The sequence below is a fragment of the Callospermophilus lateralis genome, chromosome 1, assembly GCF_048772815.1.
Source record: "Callospermophilus lateralis isolate mCalLat2 chromosome 1, mCalLat2.hap1, whole genome shotgun sequence".
In the NCBI taxonomy this organism is placed as follows: Eukaryota; Metazoa; Chordata; class Mammalia; order Rodentia; family Sciuridae; genus Callospermophilus; species Callospermophilus lateralis.
This window is the reverse complement of record NC_135305.1, coordinates 171,619,660-171,637,816: the sequence shown is the minus strand read 5'-3', so window position 1 is coordinate 171,637,816 and position 18,157 is coordinate 171,619,660. Positions and strand designations below refer to the sequence as shown.

General features: G+C 42.8%; 1 protein-coding gene across 15 annotated transcripts in view; it reads right to left on the bottom strand.

Moving 5' to 3' along the window:
• Cadps (calcium dependent secretion activator) overlaps window positions 1–18,157 on the bottom strand; it is a 480,817-nt gene that overhangs the window by 151,091 nt on the left and 311,569 nt on the right. For 11 of the 15 annotated variants that reach the window (XM_077105444.1, XM_077105454.1, XM_077105437.1 and 8 more), the window contains exons 10-11: window positions 15,498–15,606; window positions 6,981–7,193 (exon numbers count right to left, since the gene is read on the bottom strand). In XM_077105444.1, coding sequence (XP_076961559.1) covers window positions 6,981–7,193; window positions 15,498–15,606 — 322 coding nt within the window. Of the gene's footprint in view, window positions 1–2,188; window positions 2,201–6,972; window positions 7,194–15,497; window positions 15,607–18,157 lie in introns of those variants that run through there. The other 4 variants (XM_077105438.1, XM_077105450.1, XM_077105449.1 and 1 more) reach the window with 2 other exon arrangements.

Sequence of the window (18,157 nt, the reverse complement as noted above, 5' to 3'; positions counted from 1 at the left end):
ATGGTAATACACCCAAAGGGATAAACATGTGATGTTTCTTTTAGTGCTCATTTTTAGAATTCATTGTTAGACAGTCTCTTTGAGTAAAAATCATATCAGAGATTTTTGTCAGTGATCGCAAAACAAATAAATTAGAGATTTGTCTTTTTTTTTCCTGCATAATTCTTAACTTTTTCAAGTAATTTCCCTGCTTGTAATTCTTACATTAGCAAATCATCATCTTCAGACCGTTTACAACATGAATGAAAGTAAATTTTTTTGCTTCACTAATTAGTAACGAATCATACTGTAAATCACTCTATGACATGAAAATGCTCAACGGATTCATGGATAGCACATTAAATGGGTCTGCAGTAGTTAACAAAGAAACAAACCTTCATTTCATATGGTCTATTCAGATCATATCCCGATGTTAGAAAAATTTTGGACCTGATTGTAGGAGTCTATCCTTTTAAAACATCATTTATTTTAAACACTGAGAAGAAATGTGATTTACAGTGTGGTTTTGGGCCATGCAAATTAAGTTAATATTGAATTCATTCTTTGATATTTGCTTTTCTGCAACATAGCAACTGCAAGTTGACAATACAAGAAGATATAGCAAAAAAAAAATCTCATAAGATAAATTATAGAAAGGAATGAAGGCAAACTGGAAAATCTATGAGGATAGCAATGCATTGAGCAAATTCTCTCAAACCAGAATTCATTCAGTCATCTATTCATCCATCCTTTCATTCTCGAAAAAAAATATAGCAAAAATCCTAAATTCCCACTAAGTTCACATTCTATGGTAAGCTTTTAAAAAATGCCTCATCAGACATTCAAAAGAAAGTAAAGTGAAATTAAGTATCCGCTTGGCGTGGTGAAAAAACTCTGTCTGCTAGCCAGGGGTAGATTTATGCAAAAGAAAAGAAATAAAAGAAAGAAAAAAAAGGGAGAAAAAGCAAATTAAAGTAACCCAAAGAATTAGAACAAAGGAATATTATCGAATGGTCAGGAGGAATGATATGACCTACTTCATCTAAATCAGCATTCAGAATACTCAAATACATATTTGCCTGCTCTCTTGACCGATTTTTCTAGTTCCTTCTAATATCATGTCTTCAGTCAACATGTTTTGGTGAGTAGCTTTTTCCTACACGTATAAAGGAATTATATGCTCTCTTTTTAAAGAGTGAAGAGAAAGATTTTTCTAAAGTTTTCAGGTATCTTTCTTTTTCTCTTACAAATGTAGTCTTAGAAATATTAACACACATACAAATGACCTTGAAAAAGTTATTGTTGTCATTGTTCTTGGGGGAGAAGCAGGATGACATTTGAGACCAGAGGTCAAAAACTCTCTCTGGCACTGTGAGATTGAAAATCCAAAGCATTTGCGACTAAGGTGCTTGGACTCCACGGAGTCCTTAATTTGCTATTTTTATGTGTGGCTGTTCCACTTAGTATAGTTCTCCTTTCAAAAATCAAACCTTTAGTCAGGTTGAAGGAATTCTTTAGTGTTCCAATGATGTGTTTCCTTTATGAATTCTATTTTGCATTTTTAAAATTTAAAATCGACTTGATGAATTGCATTGTGCATTTGGAACTCGACTGGTTGCATTTTGCATTTTTAAGTTTACTTTGTTCATCGTATTTTGCATTTAAAAAAAAAGTTTTGCTCCGTTAAGGACTTCGGGTCTCCTACCCTACCTTTCCATGGTCAAGGTTTCCATAGTCACCACACCCTGGGTGCACTGACCATTCTCATCTTTGGAATTAGACAAGGAACAACAACAACAAGAACGCATTCTTCGAGTGCCAAATGATCTGTTTTCAGGCATTAAAAGCAGTCAGATAGCTGGGAATTCCATGAAGCAAAGGCCTTAGGTGCCGTTCTATTGGGCTGTCAATTAATTATCTTGGAATGACAAAGAATTAGGAGATGCTCATGGTTGGCTTTACCCAGAGGATCACTTGATGCCAATATGCAAGCCAAGGAGAGAAGGCAATTATGCACACGTGACATGCATCCGAGTTTCAGTATGGAAGCTTACATTTCAAACCTAAGGTCAGGAAAATAACATGAAAAGTTGACTAGGAGGTCTAGACATGAGGAAGACCAGAGAGGAGAGGGGGGAGAAGCACATTGCAGGCGTCAGATAATCGAATCGGATTATCTGAGCTGTGCTAGCTACAGACGACCACTTACCCTTTTGTCCAGCTAGAAGTTAGCAGGGTAAGAAGGAACAAACCAGAATAACATAAAGACTAGCAACAGGCTCAGGAAAGCAGACAGGAGTTCTAACCTAGCAGCTAACGTTCTTGGGTTCGAGCAAAGATCAAACAAGAAAACTTCAACAGAACAAAAAAAAAAAAAAAAAAAAAAGAAAAAGAAAAAGAAAATCAACCTCCCCCAAACCAACAGTAACCCCAAGCCCCACTAATCGTAGAAGACTGTTCAAGGATCGACCAAAAAAAAAAAGAACTATTCATAGAAACATCCATCTTTGGGGCATCACGGATGTTGTTAACAGTTATTAGTGGAGAAAAATGACATTACAATAACTCAGGATGAGTCATACATCAAATGATCATTGACCCAATGTCCAAACTGAAAGTACCCCCTCCTGCCCACCCTGCTCCAAATGAGAATCGGGGTTCTGTTTTTCACCAACACACAATGGATGTCTTCGTGAGCGGCCACCTGGCATAAGGAATGGTGGCTTGGCTCGATTTTTGATCTGGACATTCTCCATGGGAGCCCCGGTGGCCTTAAAAACTAGAGAATTGCAAGTATTTATTAAAAAAAAGTTGGGTAACTAGGTACCAACTTATTATTATTATAGAATTTTAACTAAAAAGGAAAAAAATTAAATCAACAACAGACACAAAAAAAAAAAACCCGTAAAAGAACAAAAAAGTGTTAAAGGTTGATGGAACCCTCCCAGAATCTTTGTAGAGTCCCACACAAACGAATGAATAGCAGGATCTATTTTTTAAAAATAATTCTATATCAACACTCCACTCCACTCTTTCGTAGATGTGTCTTTTCATTTTGAAATTGTAAGATATACAAACTGCACCAAGAAAGCCATTAAACTGAATTTAGAGAGACCCCCCAAATTCCCAAGTACTCCCAAGTTTCCCAAGCTAGAAAATGTCCCATTCACAAGTGTCTCTGGTGAACAGTTAGTTCATGATGAGATTGGAGTGTTTTCTTTTTTTTCTAGCCCTCAAAACATTTCTATATAGCTCCCCTTTTGCAGAGTAAAAACTAATAAAGCAATTTCAAAGTTATTGAAAGGTGTTAAAAAAAATCATTCACTAGCAAGAATGGCAAGTCCTCTGAAAAAAATTCAAAAACAGGATTTAATGAGATATGTGTAAGTATTTAAAAATGACCCTTACCTTCTGGAAGTCAAGGAAACATTTTTAAAATGCAATACTTGATTTTTTTTTAAAATACAAGTCAACCAATGTAAATGAAGAATCAAAATTTGCTACTTAGGCTATGTGCAGTGGCACAAGCTTGTAATCCCAGCAGCCCAGGAGGCTAAGACAGGAGGATCTCAAGTTCAAAGCCAGCCTCAGCAAAAGTGAGGCGCTAAGCAACTCAGTGAGACCCTGTCTCTAAATAAAAGAAAGTCACTTGAGTTGCAGGTGACCCTACAACCTGGGGTTCTGATAAATCCCAAATCTGTATGTTATCTGATTTTCTCCTTCATCTCTCAATGTTCCTTGTATACTTTCAAGAGGGATGGGTATTATTTATCCCTCCCAAATTGAATCTTTAGGATTTTGCTGGATGCCCTGTTTGCTAGTTCAGGCACTAAATAAAATTTCACCTAGAGTTCCAGCAAGTTTGGCTTCTGTTCCCATGACTTAGAAACCATCAGGTTAGTTCACAATTACTTCACAGCTGCTTTTATTTGTTAAGTTCAAAACATAGCTATCAAACATATCAAGCTTTATATGTGGGGAGCTCTGTCAAACCCAGTGTCAATGCATACTTAAGGTGACCAGTGCATTGTGATTTGCCCAAGTCTTCCCTGCTTTTAGCACAGTAAGTCCCTCAGACCTGGGCAAACTGTGATGTGTTGGTCACGAGTACTACAAAGCATAAAAAAATTAAAAACTAAAAACAATCATAACTTATTCTGAGTATGATTTTTTTGGGGGGGGACTGGGGATTGAACTCAGGGGCACTCAACCACTGAGCCCCATCCCCAGCCCTATTTTGTATTTTATTTAGACACAGGGTCTCACTGAGTTGCATAGTGCCTCGCTTTTGCTGAGGTTGGCTTTTGAACTTGTGATCCTCCTGCCTCAACCACCTGGGCCACTGGGATTATAGGTTTGCATCACCACACCTGGTGGTGGTCTTGTTTTTGTAGAAACAGGTACATGCAGTAGGACCTCATGCTCTTTGGAGGCTTTTAAATCCTGAGCAGAGTTTAGGGAGTTGCATGAGAAGCAGGTGACCCTACAACCCAGTTCTAATAAATAAATCCCAGATGTGTATTGTTAAGCGTCCTTCTCCTTCATCTCTCAATGTACTTTATATACTCTCAAGAGATGATAGATATTCTTTATTCCTCCCAAATGGAATCTTTAGGATTTTGCTGGATGCCCCATTTACTAAAATCCCCCTTTGTTTAAACAGGGTAGTGACGTGGATCTTGCTGTGTGTATCCAATTGCACCTTTTTTTGGATACCTAACAGCCAGCGATCCTAATCACAGGCAGAAATCTCAATCAAGAGCCCTTGTGTATTTTCCTGAAAAGTCACCCTTCCACAGTCGCTTCTGTCACCAGTCATTTTGTGTGTGTGTGTGGGGGGGGGGGGTGGGAGGTGCTGGGAATTGAACCCAGGGCCTTGTCCAGGCTCAGCCTGTGCTCTACCACTGAGCTCGGCCTCCAGGTCCTTGTCATTTAATATTACTTATGAGTGTCCTTTGTCTTCCCTATACCTGTGATAAAAAAGTGGGGCCAACCACAAACTATGTAGTATTAACAGAGATGAATTTCCTCCACTGGGCCGATGATAGAACAGAGACAATGAATTCAAAGTGAAATGATCTCCGAAGAATCGGAGAGTATTTGGAAATAAAACCAGTATTTTCCAAATATTCCAAGATGTATGTTTTATGAGATTGCTTTGGATGGTGATCAACATTACAATTTTTTTTTCTTGTAAGGGATGGTTCCATTTCAGGTGTGTGGGAAGGTATTCTCCCCAAATGTCTTAAAAATGAGCCTATCAGGCAGCGTTGCTTTTTGTTTAGAAAAATTAAATGAACAACCGTATGCTTTAATCGAAACCAATGACTGCTGCTCTCTTGAGTATTATCCATAAACCTAGGTGCCAGGAGGTATGAGAAAACAGCAAGGGAGTGGGAGCTTGGTGGGGGTAGGGGAAGGAGGGCCGCCCATCTCTCCCAGATCTGACCTCCACGTCTTTCCTACTCTTTCATGACCTTCTGTGTGGAAAGCTGTTGGGATTATCTGGTTCCACCATAGAAAGGCATCTTCCTTGAAGAAACAGCTAGTACTGAACAGGACTTCCTGGAAGCACCCGATGGTCCGAGTTTGCCATTCAAAAAGAGGTCTGCTCTCGATTTTATGGTAAGAGCAGAGCTCTGTCCAGCAAAAATGGACACGGCAGTGGAATTCATAAAAAAGAGAATTTATCTCTATTTACTCATCAGAGCTGCAAAATTATGCCATCTATTTCCACCTTTTGCTTAAGAGCAACAGGGGAAAACTGAAAGCACTGCTGAAGGGGATGTGCCAGCTTTTGGGGGGGGGGGGTCTTGGCACCTTCTTTTTCTTTGGCTGCAATTCTTGATCCTCAGGTATTTGGGGGGCCAACACCCTAGAATTTGGACTTGGACTCAGAAAAGATTTCCTTGGTGGTCTATCTGCCTAATGTCTCATTTCCCACCAGTCACCACAATACAACCGACTCGGGTTATCAGACATTGATCATTGTCTGGTATTTATCAATTTATCACCTTGGCTGCCTGGTTTGGTACCCACTGGGAGGTGGATGCTCTTGCAGGGACCTGGTGCATCTTTCTTACAAGTGTTTCTCCTCTCTAGATAATTGTTCAGTGAACTCGACTGAGTGAGTGGGCTCCAGGCTGATGTCAGAGGTCCCCATGACCACTGCAAAAAATGACTCGGACCTGAGCTGTCCCGAGTCGACTTGACATTCAGGGTAAGGCACAGTCTCCACTTGGAGGTCAATATTTGCGACACTGCATGCTTGATGTCTCCAGTTTTGTCTTAATACATATCTCCAAGCCTATGCTGGCTTTTGCCTTCCCCTGTGTATCAGAAGTGTTGGGGTCCATCCTAGTAGGAAATGGGAAGGGCAAAGGGGAAGAAGGCAAACCGCTACAGAGATCAGAGGAGAAGATACTAGAACCTGAACTGGGGCTGTTTAAGGAGACGGTTTCATTTTGGAGTCTCTGATATTTTCGCTCAGCATGGGATTTTAGGTACCATGTTTTTTTTTTTTTTTTTCCCTTCTTCCAACTGCATGTGAAAATGTCATCATTTATTTTTAAATGGTTCTAAATTGCAGATTTAGGTTTATTTCAAATCAACCCTATTTTTGAATAACTTTTAATGGGAAGAAATGAAGCAGGGACATCCCTAATCTATTCTATTTGAAGATGAACTCAAACAAATACCTGTTTGTGAATTCCAAACTCTCTCACCAAGAAAGACAAAGAGATAAAAATACATGCAAAATAGACTTTGCTTCGATCAGTCCTTGGTGGAGAAGGTCAAGTATTGCACTTTAAAATTTATTTTCAACTGATATTTTCTTCCAACTTTTGCCCTGAATGCACCTATATGCTTTCCATAAACATGATTTTTTTTGAAACCTAAATATAAAAGCAACTAGTTTTTTTTTCTTTTCTGCATTCAACTTTGGAAGATTCACTTTACTGTACAGAGCTACGTTTTTAAGAAATGGCATATTTACTTACAGAATTGAGAGATGGGGGCGTCCAGCTGAGGCACGTTCCCACCCTTGGCATTGAGCTTCTGAACTTGGGTCGGGGGTACCGGTTTGTGGGACTGTCCAGTGGCCCGGTACATAGCCTGGACCCACAGGATGCGATCCTGCTCGTCATCGCTTGCAAATATCACCGTGTCCCCTTCTTTGACTGCATTGAAGAAGGCTCGGCCACCTTCCAAACCTGGAAGAGGAGGGAAATGAAACTTCTCAGCAGAGCCGAGACTCAGCCCTTAGGAGGCAGCTCCTGAAGCTTCTCCTTGGGCCAGGGGAGGGGAGGAGCCATGGATCTGACTCTACCATGGGGAGCCTGAGAACCACTTGGCCACTGAGTGGGACCATGGTGTTAAAGAGCCTGGCTCGTGTCCCTTCCTTAATCCTACTGGTGACAGTACTGTCACCAAACATCTGCCCTACAATTTCCCCTCAGATTTAAAAACAAATAAACCATCCCCACCAAAACCTCTCCTGACCTTTGTCCCCCCTTCAGGGACTGTTCTATTCTCTTTACAACAAAAGGAGCATCTCTATTGAGGCTTCTCAAATTCTAGTACATGTTAAAATCCCCTGTAGCTTCTGACTCAGTAGGTTCTGGAATGAACCTAGGATTCTGCATTTCTTTTCTCTCTCTCTTTTTTTTTGGTGTCGGGGGGGCAGGGGTGAGTACCAGGGTTTGAACTCAGGGGCATTGACCCTCGAACAACATTTCCAGCCTATTTTTGTATTTTGCTTAGAGACAGGATCTCACTGAGTTGCTTAGGGCTTTGAACTCTCCATCCTCCTGCCTCAGCCTCTCAAGCTGTTGGGATTACAGGTGTACACCATGGTACCCGGCTTCGATTCTGCATTTCCAAAAGCTCCAGAGGATGCTGGTGTGAAGACCACAGCTGGAGCAGCAAGGGGCTCTCTCTCCTCCTGTTGGGGCTTCAAGTCCCTCCAATCAGGCTGCTGCTTGACTGAAATTTTCTTTTCAAGGCCACCAATGACCATCCCGGAGTCTGATGGTCAAAGTTCTAATTTCTTTCTGTTATCTAATGAGCAGCATTTTACACTTTCTCCCTTCTTCTTCTTCTTTTTTTAAATTTGTCCTTTTAAGATATATGTGACGGCAGAGTGAATTTTGACATATCATAAGTACGTGGAGTCTAACTTCCCATTCTTGCGGTTGTACATGATATGAAGTTCCCCTGGTCATGTGTTCACATATGAACACAGAAAAGTGATGTCCCCCATTCATTCCACTTTTCTATTCCCATCCCCTCCCTTCCCTTCATTCCCCTTTGTCTAATCCAGTGAACTTCTATTCCCCCCACCCCCTGCACTTATTGTGTGTTAGCATCTGAATATCAGAGAGAACATTTGGCCTTTGGTTTTTGGGGATTGGCTTATTTCACTTAGCATGACAGTCTTCGGGTCCATCCATTTACTGGCAAATGCCATCATTTCATTTTTCTTTATGGCTGAGTAATATTCCATTGTGTATTTTCCTTATCCATTCATTTGCTGAAGGGCACCTCGGTTGGTCCCACAGTTTAGCTATTGTGAATTGTTACTCCTTTCTCTTTTTAAACACTCTCTTTACTTGGCTACCAGGAAAACTGATTTCCTCCTACTCCCTGGCTGCTGTTTGTCTTGCTTACCTTGCTCCTCCTCATCCTGACCTGGGATGCACCTTGGAGTTCTCTCCTTGTACCCCTTCTCCTCTTTATCTCCGGCACTCCCACGATGCTACCTAAACTCTCAGTGCCAGGACTATGCCGAGTGAGGGTCCTCACGCTTCTTCCTGAGCCCTGAACCTTTTCCCCCAAGCTCCGGACTTGGGTGGCAGTGGCTTCCTGGACTTCTCCTTGGGGGCATCTGGACATCTCCTTCTGCAACTTGGAACTCCTAGTCTTTCTCCTTGACCTCCTCTCCATCTCAGGAAATGCGGCTCGTCTCTCCAGATGTTCAAGTTCCCGATCCAGGAGTCATTCTTCAGGTTCTCTCTGGTTTCTCCCAAAGGGCACGGATGGGCATTTCGATGATTCTACCTTCAGGACATTACCAGAATGTGGCTTCTTCCACCTCCAGTGTCACCATCCTGAATCGCACTGTAAACCCCTCTTATGGGTTATTTGAATAGCGTCCTATCTGATCTGTGTGATTCCAGCTTCATTATGGATGGTGGGTTCTCAACATGGCAGCCAGCCAGTCATGGGTTTAGGATGAGAGTCGGATCCTGTTATTCCTCTGCTCAAAACATGCCAGTTTCCACATTCCACTGAGATGAAAGCCTAGCTTTTGACACAGCCCAGAGCTCACATTGATTGGCACCACCTTGAGTTTTCTCTCTCTTTCATGCACATCTGTGCTCCATTCATTGCAAAACCAATGATCTCTTGTTGTTTCTGGAACACCCAGGCATGTTCTCACCTCAGGGTCTTTGCATCTCTGTTCTCTGAATCTAGAGTATTCTTCCAGATATCTGCATGATTCCCATCCCCATTTCCCTAACGTTTTTTGCTTACATTCACATTCTCAACAAGACCTTTCTGGCCTCTACCCCTTATTTCCATCTCTCTTTATCTTGCTTATTTTTTTTCCTATTGTTCTTAGCGCCTTCCAGCAAACTGCATCACTTATTTTGCTTCATGAGGGATGGGGGTTTTTCTGTTTCACTCACTGCTGTTTCCTTGGTAAGTAGAACAGCACAGAATGCACAGTAGGTGTTCAATAAACACGCACTGAATAAATGATATGCTATAAACTCATCTTTTTCTATAGTCAATCTTCAAGGTTGAAATCAGTAGGTGGAAGCATCTCTTTCCAGAACCCTATGTGTATTTTGGGTCCCTTGGAACTTTCTATCCAGAAACAAAGCTTCATCAGGTTTCTCATCATCGTCCCAATATTACTTCAAAGTTCAAAGGAGTTTAAATGAGTGATTGGCATCTCCAAATTTCTAGTGAGGTCCAGTCCTGTCTGACATTAGCATTGGAAGCGATTTCTGGTAATAATAAGACTTCTCCATCGTGATGATGGTCTTAATTTTGCAAATTTCTCACTTAGACCAGGGAGTGGGGACAATAAACAGCTGTTTCTTTATATGGAGAGTCTAGAGGTACAATATCAAGTTTTAATAAAAGTATTTTGACGATTAAGATTATGAGGGGTATTTTGTCTAATTTATTTTTTGGTGGGGGTATTGGAGACTTAACCCAGGGGCACTTAATCACTGAGACACATCCCCAGCCCTTTTTATTTCTTATTTTGAGTCAGGGTCTTGCTAAGTTGCTTAGGGCCTCACTAAATTGCTGCAGCTGGCCTTGAACTGGCAATTCTCCTCCCTCAGCCTCCTAGGTCACTGGGATGACAGGTGTGCACCACAGAACCTGGCTTGTCTAATTTCTTAGGATGGCGTATAAACATGTATAGTTTGGGGAGAATGGCAGATAATTCACGAGCTGGGGAAATCCGGTGAACTTAATGGATGGTATAACAAGAAGGAAAATTCTGGAAGTGAGGGAGAAGAGCTTTGAGGGGTACTGTCAGTCTGGAAAAATGAATACCAAACATTTAAAAGAAGAGTGGCTTGGCAGACTGTAGTCTAGACTTGGGATAAGCTACCTTGCTTATCCTTGCTTACAGTCACTAAATGTCAGGCTAGCTTTCACTGGAAGGGTGCCGTCTCCCTTCCCCAGGGCCTGTTGCTGGTGATGGAGATAGTGTTCCTGGTGTTACTGTCAGAAAGACAACCAGGGTCACCTTGGGAAGTGGAGAGCCCTCTCCATTATGTGGTCATTCAAAGACAAAGAAAGATGCTAAATTTTCAGGTTTTCATTTAATTTCCTAGGCAGGTATAGTGGTGCATGCTTGTGATTCCAGCTCCTAGGATAGGCTGAGGCAGGAGGATTGTGAGTTCAAAGCCAGCCTCAGCAACTTAGTGAGGACCTAAGCAACTCAGCAAGACCCTGTCTCTAAATAAAATATAAAAAGGACTGGGGATGGGGCTCAGGGTTTAAGTGCTCCTGTGATTAATCCCTGGTACCAAAAAAAAAAAAAAAAAAAAAAAAGTAACCCTAAGATATAAGTGCTAGTACTCCCATTTTACAGATGAGAAAACTGAGTCATGCAGATATTGATAACTACCCTTTGGACCCAAAGCTAGCCTGGGAGTTGCAGAGCTAGGCTTCTAACCCCGACTATTTGGGTGCAGAGCTGATAGATGTTAAGTGCTGAGCTATAAGACCACCAAGGACACATAGCAAAACCAACAAGGAGAGAAAGAGCAAAGCAGTTGAATGAGAGCCAAGAGAGGAGGACACAAAGGGAACAGATTACAGATGGGTGCCACCGTGCTCAAAAGGAAGTTTTATTTCCAACACGCACCTTATAAGAAATTCTGCATTGAGGGGCTGAGGATGCAGCTCAGTGATGGGGCACTTGCCTAGCATGCTTACGGGTGGGCCATAATCAAGGCAGGATCAGTCAAAGCAGCGATTCCTGGGGCCTGACGCTGTAAAATTTTATAAGGTGGGACATTTCATGACCTCTCCATGGAGAAGACAGAGCACAGTCCCCCAGATGCTGACCTGTCAAGATCCAAGGACACATCTGAGAACGGAGGGAGGCAGACCAGGGGAGGGTGTATTGGTCAGCTCCCTGGGGTGGGGAGGGACTCCCTTCCAATAACTTGCACTAAATAAGTGTTCACTGTAGCCTATTTATAGCAGGGAAGGGGGTCTATATGAGTTGTCTAAGATTATTTTAGTTGCTCAACATACTGCACCATGGAATTATTTATTCTAAGTGAATGTCTCTTCACTGGATGATTACATAGCTTGGGGAAGTGAGACACTGTAATGCACTCTTCAAATCATACCCAGAGAAAGGTAAGTAAAGCATTTTCATTTTTTTAGCTCAAAAGGAGGAGCTTCTAAGTGAGACTCACATACACTCATTTAACAATTCCCCAAATTGACATTTTGAGGACCCTAAACAGGTATAGTTTATTTAGCACAAATTTATTTATTTATTGGTGCCCAGGATTGAACCCAGGGGTGCTTACCCACTGAGCCACGTTCCCAGCCCCTTTTTAATATTTTACTTAGAGACAGGGTCTCATTGAGTTGCTTAGGGCCTTGCTAAGTTGTTGAGGCTGGCCTCAAACTTGCAATCCTCCTGCATCAGCCTCCCAAGCTGCTGGAATCAAAGGTGTGCGCCACAGTGTCTGGCAGTACAGATGTTTTTGATGGGTGACCATCTGTATTCCAGGCTGAACCTAAGGCAAAGACATCCAGTTGCATTCTTTGTATGGTAAAGAATGGGCAATGATGGTGGCTAGTCCATTAACATCTCCACCAGTGGGTTTCATTAACAACCTGGGTAAGGGGTGGGAAAGGCAAAGATGGACCCTGATGTCCTCCAAGATTTGCATCCGTCTTCCAAAGAGTGTTTGACTAGATCCCTCAAATCTCTGAGGACTTTGGTTAAATGTGCAGGACTTATATCTCCATCTGGCAAACTTTCTTGCATGTAGGAATTACCTACAATGCTTATTTAAATATGAGAATTATTCCTTCTTTCTTTCTGGTTCATAGGTTAGAAGTGGGACTTAGGAAGTTTTATGTTTATTTATTTATTTTGGTACCAGGAATTGAACCCAGGGGTGCTCAATCACTGAGCCACAGCCCAGTCCCTTTTTATATTTTATTTAGAGACAGGGTCTCGCTGAGCTGCTTAGGGCCTCTCAAAGTTGCTGAGGCTGCCTTTGAACCTAAGATTCTTCTTGCTTCAGCCTCCCAAACGGCTGGGATTACAGATGGGTGCCACCATGCCCAAAAGGAAGTTTTATTTTTGACACGCACTTTATAAGAAATTCTGCATTAAGGGGCTGGGGATTCAGCTCAGTGATGGAGCACTTGCCTAGCATGCTTAAGGGCCTGGGTTCAATCCTTAGCACCGCCTAATAATAATAATAATAATTCTGTGTTAGACTTTTAAAAAAAATGACAGTTGTGAATATTAAAATCTTCATTTTCTATCAAACATTACAGTATTTCACTGCATAAGTACTGCAAATTTTATGCCATTTTTGTTTTTGTAAAGTGGGTGCAAGTCAAGAGTGGTGCTGCATGCCTGTAATCTCAGTGACCCGGGAAGCTGAGGTAGGAGGATTGCAAGTTTGAGGCTGGCACCTGGCAACTTAGCAAGGTCCTAACCAACTTTAGTGAGATCCTTCTTCAAAACAAAAAGCAGAAAAAGTCTGAGGACGTGGCTCAGTGGGAAAGCACCCCTGGGTCCAATTTCCAGGATTAAAAAAAAAAAACAAAACAGTGGGGTGAGACCATTCTGTGAAGCTTTCTTTTAAAATTATTCTGGTGTTACTTTAAAAAAAATCATTTATTATTTAACTTTGCTATAGATGAGGCTGTAGGGAATACTTGTGAATCTACGTTAATGCGGTGGCGACAGTACTTGGGAAATAAATAGGACTTGGCACAGAGAGAGGCAGGGAGGAGAGGCTGCTTATTATCCTCAGGAACATAATCAATTTACTTTCTACTTTTGTAAAGGAATTTATAAACTATATCTCATGGGATAATGTTAAAAAAAAAGAAATAAAAGAAGCTTTAAAAATATACTTGAACAGTTCTTCTTCCCGCATGTCCACAGAACAGCTCTCTCCCCAACTCTGCCTCCTCCTCCGCTGAAGGGAGACAGTCTTGCTTTCATCTGATAAATAACAACGATGGCTTGGCACCTAGCAAGTGCCATAAGGTGACCTGGGCTAGACCCCAAGTCCAAGCTCTATCATGAAGATGCCTTTGATCTCTCAGAATCTCAGGTTTTTGTTTTTTTGCTTTTTTTCCCAGCTATAAAGTGGGATGGGGATCCAGGTCCCCCTCCACTTTATGGGACTGTGGTCAGGACCAAAGCAATGGCAGAGAGGGAAAGAAGGAGCCAACTTAAGAGGGATTACTGTCAGTGGACGGTCTGGGTTTTCTTTCTCATAGTGACCTTTCAGCTTCTTGCTTGAAGCTGCAGGTCTTAGAAATGACTGAGTCTATGAAGAGGACCCAGTGACTAAAGAAGGACCCAAACCATCCGGGAATGCCCGGATGGGGGATTTTGTCACTCTGGACCCCCTTCTTTCAATGACAGGCTCTGTGAAATTTTTCATTTCAAACTCCAGCTCATGTTCATGATGAAGTCTTTCCAGGCAGAGCTTTGAATTCACGACCTACGTGGTCAGCTCTGCCCTCAGACTCTGGGGAGAGGCCAGTTAACCTCAGGCAGTCCGAAGGGGTGGGGCGGGTCCCTGTCCCCAAGTGGGCGGGGCCAAGCGGTCCCTGCCACACCTTTTCAGGTTAACACCCCATCTTCTTATAAACTCTTATTTTTTTTTCTTTTATGTGTATTTCATTGCATGTGGAAGAGCAATATGGGAGTAGAAAAAAAGGTTTTGGGCCAAATAATGCAGTATGGTTGGAAATGCTTGTGCAGATTTGGCATAAAAATAAACCTCTCTGGGAGAGGGCTGTTGGTGCTTGTGGTTCATTAATATGCTGAAATGATTTCGCACCCCCACCCCCATTTTGAAGGTTCTTTGAGGCTGATTTCTATTCATTTTTTTCTTTCTGGGAAAAAGTTTAAATGGGTAGGGGGAGAGGTGTGAGGGGGCAGGATATAGAACTTGGGCAATGTAGAACTTACAAGAAATAACTACCATTTCTATGGTTCCCGTAATTACACGAGACTTAGGAGCACCAATGTCTGTGCTTATGGATTGGTGTCTTAGGCAAAGAGACTATTAGGGAGGTTTTTGCTTCCCTGAGTCCCATTTGCTAACCTTGGTGGGTACCTGAATTCTAGCTAGGGTTATGTGGGTGTATGGAGGGCGGGTTCACTGGGTCACAAAGACCTATCTGCCACTCACCACTGGTGAAAACCAACACACACCAACAGATAGACGAAAGCAATTTGTGGACTTCTTTCTCAGGAATACTTTTTAGCATCAAACGGCATAGTCTATATTTGATGTAGTTACAGGTACAGAATATAAAAACACAGCTTTTTTTTTTTTTTTTACCAGAGAATCCCTGTGTAAAACCCAATGTCCTGGCTGAGCATGGTGGCACACACCTATAATCCCAGTGGCTTTGGAGGCTGAGGCAGGAGGATCGTGAGTTCAAAACTAGCCTCAGCCATGGCAAGGTGCTAAGCAACTCAGAGAGACCCTGTCTTTAAACAAAATACAAAAGAGGGCTGGGGATGGGGCTCAATGGTGGAGTGCCTCAGAGTTCAATTCCTGGTACCCCTCCCCAAAAAAACCCCCAACATCCTAGATGAGGATGGCATTTGATCAGCCAGGATGTAAACTCTAAAATGAGGACTGAAGCCATCAGGATCACCTGTGAAACCCTCTATAAACTGGATTTGTTGTGCCCAGCAAAGTGGCTAAGTACCAGGCAAATGTTGCTTCATGGCCTTGAGGGTGGGCAGGTACCTGGCTGGGGGTCAGTGTAGTCCACAGTGTAGCCATCCAGTTGTAGAAGTTCCTGAGGCTCAGCTTTCTTCTCACGATAACTGCACATGGCAAATGTGTACTGACTGACCTGGGAAGGAAAAGCAGATTGTGAGGTTGTTCTTTTAAAGCCCATCTGCCCCAGAGAGACCCTCCCCATTTGACCACAGCCTCTCCCCTGAGGCTCTGGACTCAATAGCTGGGTTCAAATCAAGTTTGGTCACCTTCTGGCTGTGTGTCTTTGAGCAAGTTACTTAACCTCTCTAGTCCCCCATCATCTCATCTGTAGCTTAGGTATGATCTTAGCACCTACTACACTGGCTTATGGCAAGTATTGAATGGGTTCACACATGCATTAGAATCTGATCTTGGCACTTAGAAAGTACTTCAGAAGGGCACATTATTATCATCATCACTGCTCTAATTATACCTGAGTTAAGATATATGCAATTGCCATTTTTTTTGGGGGGGGTGTTACCAAGGATTGAACTCAGGGGCACTTGACCACTGGGCCACATCCCCCACCTTATTTTGTATTTTATTTAGAGACAGGGCCTCAATGAGTTGCTTGGGGCCTTGCTAAATTGCTTAGGCTGGCTTTGAACTCCTGATCTTCCTGCCCCAGCCTCCTGAGCTGCTGGGGTTACAGGTGTGCACCACCATACCTGGCTATGGCACTTGTCATTTTTGTGGAGCAAAGCTGGTTGAATGGAGGCAATTTGTCGGTTCTCCCTAATAAGACCAGGGCCCTGTCTGAGGCTGCCACACACACTTGCAGACACAGGTGAGAGACCAGGCATTGACTCAGCCTTATTAAGCAGCATTTTAGTTGTGCAGGCCTATTCTCAGCATCAAGCTCTGCAGGTCTTTTTCTGCTCCCACCCTCACCGTAGGAGTGTTCTGGGTTGCTTCAGTCTTCCCTTCATCTCAGACAAGCACAGTTGTGACATGCTGTCACAAGCAATGAGAGCTCCATCGCTAGGTGCCGGTCACAGTGGAGCAATCCCCAGCCCCCGACGGCCCCTGTCACTGGTGCCCTAAGTGGCAGCCCTCACTCTGCCCGACCTGCAGTGTCCCTGCCAGGGCAGGGTGGGCGAGCAAGGCTGCAGGGCCACCTTCAGGACCCTGTCGTCCTGTCACCGTGCATCCAGACCCAGCATGGATTCTTCGCGTCTCTCCCTCGGGCCCACCTCAGCTGGCGGGTGAGCTCGCAGGCAGAGTTACCAGCCGTGGCTGTCAGATGTCACCCCTTTATTCAAGGAGACATTTTCGAAGTGAACTTTTATCCCAGCTGGGGACAATTTTAGTCTCCTCAATGATGAGGTTAGTCTTTTTTTTTTTTTTCTTTTTAATGACAATAAGAAATGGGTGTTCTTCAGGCCCATAAGCATCTCCCGGGCTGTCCGATCTTGAAATTCAGAGTGCAGGATGAAAGGTGTTCTCAAAAAAATATGTTCTGGTGGGTTGGATTGTGTGTTGCTGCCCTCTGTTGGTTCCTGATGAAAACTTTACCTTCCCACTCAACTTTCCTTGTAACACAGGAGTCCAAGAACCTGTTCCTGACATTGTCAAGACCTTGATGGGTCCCTATGGGCAACAGAAGGTCAGATTCCAAGAGACACTTGGTAAGGGAACCTGAATTAATTTGCAGTAATGAACAGAATGACAACAACATCTCCTGCTTCAAAAATGCCAGGCATGCAGGACTCGACTCCCATCCCAGCTCCATAAGCCCCTGAGTTCCCATCTGATTTGTATTTTATTATTGCTTGAAAATTATGGAGTGTGGTGTGCTGGGGATCGAACCCAGGGCCTTGTGCATGTGAGACAAACACTCTACCGACTGAGCTATAGCCCCAGCCCACTTTCTGCACTCTCAATGTATGTATTTATGTAAGCATCTTCCTTGTATTTTGTAGTAACATTCTAATATCGTGTAGCTCAGCGGGTCTATTTGCCTAGTAGATTATAAATCCTTTCAAGGTGGGACCCTGGGTTCCTGCATCTTGGTTCTCTTAAAAAAAAAAACCCACAAAAGCTATCATATAATAGACATTCCCCAATTACATCTGATTGGTTCTAGAGAGGTGGACAGGTCAGTGACATTTCCCCTGAAGTTACATGTCACTCCAGGCACAGCACTTGGGGGTTCCAACCTGTGACTGGTCCTCTGGATGGCACACTGACAGGTCACCTGCAGATGGTGATCACAGATGCTGCTGAATGGTTCAATGGGGATTTATGCCTGTTATTTCATCAGGCGACGTGAAAGATGATATAGTTCATTAATACAATTAGTCAGAGAGGTGATAATATTCACTTGAGATTAGAAAAATATCACAACAGAAGGGTGTTATTACAAAATTCTTGCATTTACTATTACTGCACTGTTGGGGCTTTTTCCTTTTGGTTTTGGTGGCTTGCTTCTTGTCCCGCTGTCCGCTGCTGCCCTCTTCTGGCTAGACTGTGAAGTTGCGCCTGGCAAACTGATGGAGTTTGGTTTCTTAAGATCTCTTTAGAAACAGGATTGATTTCTTTAGAAATATGAGTTGATTTATTAAGAGCGTATGTTTTTTACTGAGGATCTGGAAATTTAGGACATAAAGGAAGGGAGAATGATCTTTGACTGATTCTAATTTTTG